Source organism: Atta colombica, unplaced genomic scaffold, assembly GCF_001594045.1.
Source record: "Atta colombica isolate Treedump-2 unplaced genomic scaffold, Acol1.0 scaffold65, whole genome shotgun sequence".
NCBI lineage: Eukaryota > Metazoa > Arthropoda > Insecta > Hymenoptera > Formicidae > Atta > Atta colombica.
Window position 1 is genome coordinate 330,752 of NW_017259556.1, and position 12,985 is coordinate 343,736.

A 12,985-nucleotide genomic window follows, 5' to 3' on the forward strand; every position below is an offset into this window, starting at 1 on the left:
ACACACACACACACACACACACACACACACACACACACACACACACACACACACACACACACACACACACTGTAACAATTTTAAGTGATGCTCTAAGAAAAATAATCAAATGTCAAAAAAAAAAGACGTCGGCGTATACCAAAGTTATACTAATTATTTATTTTTATTTTTTAATCATTAACAATACTCCTAATTGTTTAATTGTTTAAGTGAAATGTATAAGATCTCAAACGATGCAGAAAAACAAAACACATGTTAAAAAAAAAAAAGAAAATTCTTCTAGATTTTTGTAAAAAAATATACTTAAAAATCAATGTTGAGAATGTAATATAAGGGAACTCAAATGTTTAACGAACTGTCAGCACGGGTTTCCGTTGTCTAATCGAACTGAAATTTGACAAGAATTTTTATTTTTTGTGAATTAAAACCATTTTGAGGAGTGCCGCGGGAAGAATTAAAAAAAAATTTTTTCTTCAAGAGTAAAAATGGACTACCCTAATATATATATACAACTTTGCTTCCGCCGATTTTTTTTCGAAATTCGAGGCTTTATTGTAAAAAACTGATTATACATTTATGATTCAAAGTATTGTCCATCGCTGGCCACTACTTTCTCCCATCTTTCGGGTAGCGTATGAATCTCGCATCGAAAAAATTGGTCATCTTTTGAGGCTATCCACGAATCGATCCAATTTTTTACTTTTTCATAAGACCGGAAGTGCTGGTCAGCCAGGCCGTGTGCCATTGATCGAAACAAGTGATAATCAGAGGGAGCAACGTCTGGAGAATACGGCGGGTGGGGTAGGACTTCCCATTTCAACGTTTCCAAGTATGTCTTGACCACTTTCGCAACATGGAGTCGAGCATTGTCATGCTGCAAAATCACTTTATCGTGTCTCTCGTTGTATTGCGGCCGTTTGTCTTTCAATGCTCGGCTCAAACGCATCAATTGCGTTCGATACCGATCGCCTGTGATTGTTTCAGTCGGTTTTAACAGTTCATAATACACTATGCCGAGCTGGTCCCACCAAATACAGAGCATGACCTTGGAGCCGTGAATATTCGGTTTGGCCGTCGACGTGGAAGCATGGCCGGGAACTCCCCATGATTTTCTGCGCTTGGGATTATCGTAATGAACTCATTTTTCGTCCCCAGTCACAATGCGATGCAGAAATCCCTTCCGTCTTTGCCTTTCAAGCAGCTGTTCACAAGCAAACAAACGCCGTTCAACATCTCTCGGCTTCAATTCGTACGGCATCCAATTTCCTTGCTTCTGAATCATTCCCATGGCTTTGAGGCATTTTGAAATGGCTTGTTGAGTCACAATGATCGTGCCAATTCTTCTTGATTTTGACACGAGTCTTGCTCAAGTAATGCCTCCAATTCTGCATCTTCGAAAACTTTCTCTCTTCCACCGCTATGCCGGTCTTCAACGTCAAAATCACCGTTCTTGAAGCGTTGAAACCATTCACGACATGTTCTTTTACTAATAGCGGCCTCACCTAAGTATTTGAGAGCATTCGATGAGCCTCAGCCACAGATTTCTTCATATTGAAGCAAAAAATTAAAACCTCCCGCAAATGACGAGAATTTGGCTCTGACATTTTCAATCGAGAATAACTTTATGATGCAAACACTAATGTTTCTATGGGGTTATGTTGACAGATGCCTAAGTTTATTGTATGACGTCTATAATCTATTTAATATATAATATATAAAATGATATATATAGGGTGTTCCAAAATTGATAAAAACTCTTTAAAGACAGATTCTTTGTTAGGTTTCAAGAAGAAAAGTCTAATATGAAAACGTCGGCTAGAAGTTTCAAGTAAGTGGAAAGAATTTAAAAATAACGAATGATAGGGCTAGTTAGAATTTCGCGCACTCTCAGAGTGTAGATAGCAAGATAGTGTGTGAAAAAGTTGAAGTTTATTATTGTGAAAGGCATAACGTTTGAAGAAACACCTTCATCTTAATCATTTTGCCATACTTGAGTGCGCGAAATTCTTGCCTCGTCATTCGTAATTTTTAAATTCTTTTCTTTTAAAAACTTCATCATAGATTTTTTGTATTAGATTTTTCTTCAAATGTTACAAAGAATCTGTTTATAAAATATTTATTGTCAGTTTTGGATCACTCTGTAAATATATATTTTTTGTTTTTTAAAAAGATCTTTACGTATTAGAAACATTAACATATAATATTTCTACATTTCAAGAGTTTACATATTTAGACAGAAACGAGAAAATTTATCTTTTCTTAAATTATGTCTTAAATTATACTTTTCACTATATCGTGATCTTCATATTGTCCGGAAAATACCGGAAGTTTATTGCGCATTGAGAAGATAAAATGCGGCTATTTTGTACATCTGTTACGACGTTATATCGCAAAACTGCTACGCGATGTCTTCAAGTCACTCAACATGTTTTTCGGTGGACTTTCCTTTCTTAAAAATTTATATTCTCGTAAAAAGATTCTTTGGAAGAACACTACTCGATAGCTACGAATTCGCTCGATTTGCTCGAGTGATTCACGTACAACTCTATATTGGCACGGTCGAATAACGTTACGTTTTCATGTTTTCTCGCCAAGTTTTCGCATTTATTCCTATTGAAACAAATGTATCGTTATCAGAAGTAGAACTAAAATCGCTTGGCAAGTTTTGTTGTGCATCACACGTATTTTAAACATTGCGATATCATAATTATTTAAAGAATCATATATAACATCGAATTGTAATTATTAGAAATAAAGAAAAAAGAAAGGAGAGATTCATTTATTCATTTCGTTGCGATCAGATAATTAACTTTAACATTTGTAATTGATTTCGATCATAAAATCTATTTGTGTGACGTCAGCTCAGCTGTATTCATTTATATTAATAATGCTTATATAAGCTGTTAGTATGCCGTCGATTATTTCTGGCGAATGTATCTTTTGAAATGAATAAGAGAGTGCATTAGCGGAATGAATAAACAACGTGACATATCATTGCTGCTTTTACAAGGACGAAGTTCGATCCGCTAAAGTGTAGCAAGTATTTGTATGTATGAGGTATTAATATTCGCACCATTCGCAAGTGCAACGCACAAATGCGCCATTACAAGCAAGATAAGTAATGACTAGGAGATATTTGTAGAAACATAAATATCGATAATGTCTAAATTTCGCGGAAGTAACACGAACGCGGATACAAACTTCCCATTATATCATCGCAGCGTTCTATACGTTCTAATTACCTCATAACCAATAGGATTTCCTATGGCAGGATGATGCACCAGAGTAACGAAAAACAATGGTCCCCAGAACAAGACGTATGCTGCTGTTATGACCAGGAACATTTTCACTCTTTGTACACCCTCGTGTTCTATTCGCCTGAGGTAATTCCTCATTTTCCGGTGCTCCTCGATGGCACCCGTTCTCTAAAACGTTATTTCTAAATAATTTAAAATCCTTTAATTCACATGCTACGGTTCGTTTTCTCCTTTATCTTGATTTATATATTAGGTATAGTAAAAAGAAATCCATTATTTTTGCATGAAATTGAATGGAAAAATAATGGATTTCTTTTTACTATACCTAATATATACATACGTTACATTTATTGGTATACAGGATGAGTAAAAAATTCCGGACCGATGAAATGACAACTAAGCATTTCCGCAAGAAATGTTTTTTACAAATATGGTAGGGTATTTTAAATGATCTATTCACTGATCTGATCAGTCTGATCTTGGGCGTTGCCAAGATCAGGTCAAAGTCACATCGATTTTTTTAAATGGCACACCCTATTTTTGATTCCAGAATCTAATTGATATCAAGAGCTTTTCAAAATATTACAATAAAGTTATTTTTCATAAAGTACTTTTCGAATTATAAAACTTGAAAGTTATAATTTTCCGACATTAGCATTACGCAAAGTATCCGTACGCAAGGTATTGATTATGTCTAAATTTTTTCACTGAATATAAAAATTCATTTTTATATAAAAATTAAAATAAGAGAAATAATTTCCAATGATCTTGATTTTAACAAATGTTATCTAGGACCTTGAATAACATTCAAAATTAGCATCAGTCGCGGATACCTTGTGATCAGACTGATTCAAGATCAGACTGACTAGATTAGTGAATAGATCATTTAAACCCTACAGTTTTTGTAGGATCATCTTGAAAACTAAACATTTCTTTCAGAAATGCTTAGTTTTCAAGATGTTTCACCGATCCGAGACTTTTTACTCATTCCGTATAAAAATATACACATAAGAAGAATTGATATTGTCAAAATACAAATATTGTTAGTGATATTTAAAATGCGGTTTTTGGAAAAAATTAAAACTGTTATTTAAATTGCCAATTAAAATGAAAAGATTTTGTAAAGATTTATTAGCATACAGGGCGTTTAGTCCGTACATATTAGCATATACAGGGCATTTAGCATGAACGCTTTATATGGCGAGTGGTACACACTGTACTGAAAAAAATTTTATTGTTAGTAAATTATGTAAATATAAGTCAAAAATTAAACTGTTTCTGAAATATATAAACAATTTTATATAATATGTCAGTAGTATCGTGACCGACTAGCTGATTCTTACGTGATGCATGCGAGAAAGAGAAACGCGGAAAGAGAAAAATTGAAATAAGCAGTACCCGATAGCTTATTTAGGAGAATTACAGATCCAGTGAGGTGATCTCCCATAATGCCCATCTAGTCACAATCGTCTGTTGATGCCAATTTACTACCAAAACCTTTCCCGGTGAAATCTTTCATTGTAAAGTGTGTATAAAAATTGAATGATAACATTCGGAACGCGATTTGTAAAATATACTGACAATAAGATAAATCTTTATATCGCATGCAATTACATAAAATACATAAAAAATAATACATCAGTTATGGCAATTATAAATATAGAAATAACTCAGGTCAAATTAAAAAGAGTTATATTAGGTATACAATGTGAAAATATTTACAATACTTTATTCAAACATATAAATTTTCGCGAAGGGTTTTTTTACTCAGTGTGGTATGTATCTTATAAATGCTGAATGTTTTTTTATAAACATCCTGTATAGAAATATGCTGCTTTGTTGAAAATCATTAACGTAATTGACTTACTTTTGGTGTCGTATCGTTCCTTATATCACCGGCTTCAGTTACAAGCGCATTTGTTGCACCCTGATGTCCTCCTGTCACATTAACGAGTGTTGTAACAAGACCAGCTACTCGTACCTGGAGATAAAGATGATGATATATAAACATAAAAGAAATTTATAAAATTAAACAACATTAAGTAATACTTTTTAATTAAGTATCTCTATAAAATTTCTTTATTAAGAGTAAGACACGCATAAAATTTGTCAAAACTTATATTAAGTATAATATAGTTTCTCAACACTCAGTTTATCTGTTAAATTATAAGCTCAATCTGTCTCATTTTCGATCTTTACATAAATCATTTTATAATCATTTTAAAAATCAGTTTATTTTAAGAATTGTAAAAATTGAACTGAATGATGCACATAGATCTATCTGTCATTCTCAAAAAGAGATTTTTTTAACTTATTATTAGAAGAAATATTATGAATCACATCCCAAGAAGCATTTGCAATGAATTTTTTGCAAAACAAAAATCCACCTTTTACAAAAAAGGGAAGAAAGCAAAAAAATTTGAATGGATTTTCAGAAAGATAAAAAAAGAAAATATAACGTTAAACTACTAGTACATTATTTTGTAAATGTGAATAAATCAAAACCTAATGTTGAGACTAACAACGTTTTAATAAACTTTCTACGCAATGATTTCCAGTTGATCTGTCTAAAAATCAAAATTGGAAGTAAAAAAATTAAAGCTAGTGAATTCTTGGATAAATCTTACGAGTTCTCTTTGTTTAATATAAAAGACAGATGGTTTGTTAATTTGACAGGAGGGTCCATTCCAAAAAAAAGTACAATATTTATTACAATGAAGTCGCGGTGGTCATGTTGGAATTGTGATATCAGAAGCGAAGAATGACACGTTAATTTATGTTACAAGCCATTTGTAAATAAAAACAATTTGGATAAATCTAAATGACGAGATGTTTTAAAATACCTGTAAAAATGGGTAGAAATGGGCTATTCTTTTTTTCTCTTAATAATAATAAATGATCATAAAAGGCAGGTAAAGTGAACCTATTTCCGGAAACATACGATTTGAACAGTTGTTGAAATGAATGAAATATATACTTTTACATATAAAATTCCAGGATAACGATTTTTGCTATTTTTAGAATTTTTGTAAGTACGAGACACGTCACATTTTCACAATTAAGCAAATAATAACAAAATGGCTTGCAGCTTAAATTCGTCATCAAAACGTTACTTTCCACGGCTAAGTTCAATCATTTATCGTGGCGAAGCGCTGTAACACACACACACACACACACACACACACACACACACACACACACACACACACACACACACACACACACACAAAACACGAGCCCATGTACATGTGCTCGCTTTTGGCTTATGTTTGTGTGTGTAGTTACCGATACGTGGATGATATTGTTATGGCAGTGCCGGACAATTTAATTGATTTAATATTAACAATTTTCAACTCCTCCCACATGAGACTCCAGTTAATATTGGAAAACGATGCGGATAAAATTAATTTCTTGGATGTAACGATCATGAATAACAATAATCGATTAAAATTCGATTGGTATCATAACTTTTTCGGGATACCTCAATTTTTTGTCATCACATTCTATTTCTTAAAAAAAAAAAGGAGTAATAATATAAATAACAGATAGAGCAGTGCTATTCAGAGTTAAAGTTCCATCAAAAAAATATTGAGCTCATAATTAATATGCTGTTAAATAATGATTATTCAGTGGAGATCATTTTTGAAACTGTATCCTTATTTAAAATGTTTATTTTCGAGGCGGAGGTGAGATTTCTGAACAAAAAGTCAAATATTAATCAAAATAATAGTAAAAAAGCTTTGTTATGTCTTATACATCGATAACAGCGGATAGATTCATCAATTTCTAAGAATGAAAATTAAAAATCAGTAGCAATAAGCTCAACAGGTTCAATAGAATTTAGAAGGATGTTCTTTTAAAAAATAAAAACGTGGTAAGATCTGCTATAAAGATTATGACGCATTCTAAAATCGTCGGATAAACAAATAGGAAATTATGTACTAAAATTGCAGAATATCGTAATCATATTAATTGGAACGCAAAAACACAATCAGTAATTATTGACCACAAAATTGAATTGAAATATGAATGAAATTTGATTGGGAGACCATTCAAATTTTAAATCAGGAGAGGAATTTAAATAAACGATTAATTTCGAAAAAAGTACATATGTCTATGCAGAAATGATTAAATAATTATTTGTTCAGATACAGAATTCCATCATGCCTACGCTACAATGTTAAATAGATTTATTAATTAGATTATATTTCGGTTTTTTAAATTTTTATCACAGTTATTTCACACTTTTATTTGTGACTTAATGTATGCCTTTCTGGCATACAATTTTACATTGTATATGTAATATTTACATCGTATATGTAACACAACAATGTTTTCTTTTAAATTGACCTTTGTACAATAAAATATTCGTTAGACATCTTTGACACACGGAATCATACAAATAGAAATTGTCTTTGTATAAATGTTCGAGACACGTGTCATTTTATCGATGTAAATCATATAATGAAATCAATTTTCCAAAACTTCATAATATTTTGAGTTTTCAATTTTCGAGATGAGTTGCTTCTCCACTTTTTTTTGACTAATTTGATTCAATTTTAACGTATATATTTGCATATCAGAATCTACTACAGTTTTGGAAATCTGAGAATGACTCATTCTGGATGGATCGCTTAACGTTTTTCATCAATTTTAATTGTAATATTGCTAAGGATGACTTCAAGGTGAGTTGAAACATTCAAAATTATGAAATAAAGAAAACATCAGTTTAAAGAAATAATTTTATCAATCAATAACTGTACGCAACTCCTTCCGCGCTAACTCTTATTAGCCTTGAAATTTCCTTTATTATTATTATTATAATAAAATCTTTAAATAGAGAAAACTTAATTCTTTTGTAAAATGTAAAAATGCTATTATGTAAAATTTTAATTCTATTGATACCTACAAGGGAAAGATTCTTATTCTTATGAGACAAAAGTCATTTTAGGTAAATGCTAGAAGTCTATGGGCAGATTTTAAATAATAATAAGTTATTTAGAAAGGAATTTAATAAGCTTTAAGATAATGTTATATAAAAAATTTAATTCAAGTTCTACTTTTTTGAAAAATTAATGAAATGTAAAAAGTGAGCAAATCGCAAAGTAAAAAAATTGTGCTCCTAAATGAGATGTCCCGAGAAATCGATGAAACGCAAAGTACTGCAATTAAAAGAACTATGTAATGTTTCTAAAATACAAACAGACATAATTAGTGTGCGCGCAAAATGAGCATGTGATGCATTGTATCCAGAACTCGTCTTCAGACCAAACATCGCAGAAACAGACGCACGATGTTTATTTCTTTTTATTATTGGAAAATAACATTTATACTTCAGGTATACGAACAATTTTCGTTATAACATAGGAACAGACAGATTATTTCATATTAGAAACATACAGGATATCTCGTATTAAGATTTCCACGCCTTACGGTTTCACGATCATTTAAATCTAGTTCTGTAATTAAACAATTCAATATATCCCGTATTTTTCTATTATTATTCGCTCTTATTCTATCGTTACATGAAGAATTTATTGTCAAATATTTACTTATTATAAACAGAGATCTAAAAGCTCATCTCAATGAAACTTGAAGACATCCAAATTCTAAAATCTTTTTTTACAAGACTACAGGCATGATCTAATAATGAATTTTCCGCTAAATAATTTTGAATCCAAGAGCAATAAATTCATGATAGAACCAATAGATTGCATTTATAAGTTTAGCAGAAACACCGCTATCTCATATTAGGTGTCTATCCCATAATAGGGGGCTTTCCTTTATGTATTGTAATATTTATATATTACTTTTATAATATATGTTATAAGTGATAGAAATAAAAATTATTTATTAAGTATAAATTTATATATTTTTATTATTTGTGTATATATTTTTATAAATTGGAACTAAAGTATAACGTTTGTATTGACTCTGACTATGAATTCATTATTGATATAGTCGCTTACCGCTTCGACATTAGCTTTCGTCAAATCTCTGTGCAACTTTCGTAAATGAAAGAGCGTTAACGCTATGCAAATAATGTTGATGACAATCCAGAGAGCATTGAGTATGTAATGGCGAAAAGGTCCATGTACCAATGGACAACTGGGCGCGTTATGACTGCTTTCCGTGTTCGCCGCTAAGGCCCCACTAAGAAACGTGGGTCCCAGATTGATAGTTATGCTGGCGAACCAGATCATGAAAGTACCAAACAGTACGCACTGTAAAAATAGCGAAAAATATTCAATAAAGTTTATAAAAGATTTTTGCTAGTTCAAAAGAAATTTGGCGATAACAGAGCAATAGGAAGCTATATATCTTAATCAAAAGTATAGTCTCTTGATTTATTCATACATTAGAAAAAAAATCTTATCGTATGTAAGCTTCACATAAAAATAAATTTACATTGCATAATAAAAATAATCCATTAGAATAAATGCCAAATATTTATTAAATAAGTCAATAAAACGGAGAGAAATATTCATTTAATATAAAAAAATATTGACAATAATGTATATATATAACTATTATAATATCTTTCAATGTACTACGGCAACAAGGCGCAACGCAGTGAAATCATAAATTGCGTACCCAAATTGTTCGGAACGAACTATGAATTTACGCTTCGTTAGCTCATATGGCGAGTATTGACTTTTTTCCAATACGTCTCTCAATCAAGCATATGTATATCAGGTGTATAAGCTTAAATCCGCTGTTTGCTCATAAGTGGCATTAGAGCGTACAAAGCTGCCCTGGGCACACAACACACTTTTTTTATGTGTTTGACATCTGTCAACATTAACCAGCAATTACATCATCAGCAAATACATCATCAGCAATTTCATACAACAACATACATTTTTTTTTTCGTAATCATGTCTAGTTTTTTACTAAAAAAAAGCATATGCGGGAAGCTTTGCTTTTCTGTTCCAATTTGAAGAAATCGGCTGCCGAATCACATCGAATGCTTGTGGAGGCCTATGGCGACAATGCTTTATCGGAAACAACGTGCAGAAATTGGTTTCGTCCGTTCAATGATGACAATTTTGACTTGAGTGACAAGCAGCGTGAAAATCGGCCCAGGAAGGTTGAGGACTGTCACTTGCAGGGTCTTTTGGACAAGGATGATACCCAAAAATGCTTTCCGAGCAATTGGGTGTTTCTCAAGCAGCCATTTTCATGCGGCTACATGCCATTCAGGGGAAGGTTCAGGGGAAGGTTCAAAAGATCGGAAAATGGGTGCCGCATGAACTGAACGATAGGCAGATGGAGCGACGCCAAAACACATGCCAAATTCTGCTTGCCAAACAAAAAAGAAAGTCGTTCCTACATTGGATTGTGACAGGCGATGAAAAATGGATCTATTTTCAGAATTCTAAACGCAAGAAATCTTGGGTTGATCCCGCTCAACCATCAACATCTTCCTCAAGACCAAATCGTTTCGGACGGAAGACGATGCTGTGCGTTTGGTGGGATCAGAAGGGTGTTATCTACTACGAGCTGTTAAAACCTGGTGAAACTGTTAATGCTACCACCGTTATCATCAACAACTGATCAAATTGCACCGTGCTCTGCGTGAAAAAAGGCCACATTATCGGAAAAGACATGACAAGTTGATTTTCCTCTACGATAACGCATCATCGCACACGTCAACAATGGTCCAAAACTACTTGGAGACACTCAACTGGGAAGTGCTACCCCATCCCGCTTACTCCAGACCTGACACCTTCTGACTATCACCTGTTTTCATCGATGGGCGCTCGCTGAGCGGAACTTCGATTCTTACGAAGACGTCCGAAAATGGCTTGATGAGTGGTTTGCCTCGAAAGCTGAGGAATTTTTTTAGCCTCGTATACACAAATTGCCCGAAAGATGGGAAAAATGTATAGTTAGCGAGGGCAAGTACTTTGAATAAATTTGTTTTTGCTTCCTAGGAAAAAAAAAATGTGTTTTTCGGACTAAAAAACAGCCGATTTAAGCTTATACACCTTTTTTGTACTTATACAGTACAAAACAGAATTAGCAAAAATATTATTGAAAATCCATTAATCATTAATCATTAGTAAATATCAATCATAAATTTTAGAAGATAATTCACAAGTTTTGTAAAATTTCATAAATATTCATTTATTTGATTAAACATGTTTGATTAAACGTAGTTTCATTTGGGAAATCCTAATGGTTAGTCTAATGAGTTTAAGATATAATTATCTTTGTTTAAATTTCAAACCTGACACATGCAATTTTATAATTCACAATTAATCCGCTATCGCAAGGAATAGAGACTTTTTTAAGCTTTAAGATATTAGATAAAATATTCCTCTTCTTAAAAAAAAATATAAAAATAAATTATTGCTATACATTTTTTAAATATTGACAAATTTGACATTAATTATCAGAGTTCGAATCGCAGTAAGGCACTATAGATATATAAGTTAAAAAGATAGGTCAAAAAACGAGTTAAAGGAAGATCTAATTTAAAAACTATATATAATATTTCATAATATTTTTTAGGTTTCCACGGGTGCTTTCTATGTATAAAGATTATGCATTTCGCGGATTTTTTCCGTGTCCCACCCACAATTCTCTTCTTCCCCCACTCCCCCCATCACTCCACAAGCAGGATATAAAAGGAATAATTTGGAGAAACAGCTCAGTATTAGTCTGAATGTTAAGATGTTGAACTATATATATTCATTTATCATACATGAATTAATTTCAGAAATTATAATTGCGTGCCGACATGATTGTCGGACTTTCAACGCAATCAATCTGAAATATTAATAATTCCCCCAAATTTCTCAAATTTAATCTTAAAAAACTGTAATAAATTTTTATTATATGAAAATATATATAATATATTATATATAATATAAATATACATAATAGTTCAACATCTTAACATTCAGACCATAATGGCGCTTCGTTTAAAAGTAATGTATTTAACATAAACAATCTTATTTCCAATCTTATTATAGCTCAGTATCAGGCTGCTCCTCATCCTGATGGACTGCAAGGTTCACAAAACGTTGACATTCTAATAGATCTGGACACGGAGGAAATCCGCGAAACGCATAATCTTTATAAAAGTATTTTTTTTTAAATCATTCGCATTACTTTGAGACACATCACGTATGTAATTTCAGTTTTATACTTCAGGGCCTCTATTCTTGAAAAGAAACATATACGAAATTCTAGGAAAATAGTATGCGTAACGTATACTATAATATTTCCCTAGATTTTCATATACGTTTGTATTCCAAGATTTACGAGTATTTTCCTAAAACTTTCGTATACTTTTGATTGTTTTCCAAAATTTACTACTAGTATTGAAAATATACAGTTTATGTTACGTGCACTAGATTTTCAGTACTGGCAGTAAATTTTTGAACATAACCTTAGTTTTACACTTTATATTTATAAATGCGCGAACGTTTCGATGCGTTTCCAGTTTTTGCCTCATTCACGCTCTATTGGCCGTACTCTTATTATAAGAACTCTACACTAATAGTGTTTCCCTCTAGACGATAACGGCGGCATAGACGGTACTTTTTATCGCGGCGCGCGGCACTTAGAGTGGGAATAAACTGAAGCTCTAGATATATTATGGCATTTTAATATGAATATTCACATCCGCTAATTTCTTTCTTCATTCTCTTTGTTCCTTTCCTCAATCCCTTGTTCTCTCTCTCTCTCTCTACATATATATATATATATATATATAT

At 32.1% G+C, this 12,985-nt stretch overlaps 1 protein-coding gene across 1 annotated transcript in view; it reads right to left on the reverse strand.

The window, feature by feature from the left end:
- The window catches only part of LOC108692207, a 39,865-nt gene that overhangs the window by 6,157 nt on the left and 20,723 nt on the right, over positions 1-12,985 (reverse strand). Inside the window, exons 3-5 of the mRNA XM_018200371.1 lie at positions 9,227-9,481; positions 5,125-5,238; positions 3,243-3,425 (exon numbers count right to left, since the gene is read on the reverse strand). Coding sequence (XP_018055860.1) covers positions 3,243-3,425; positions 5,125-5,238; positions 9,227-9,481 — 552 coding nt within the window. The remainder of the gene's footprint in view (positions 1-3,242; positions 3,426-5,124; positions 5,239-9,226; positions 9,482-12,985) is intronic.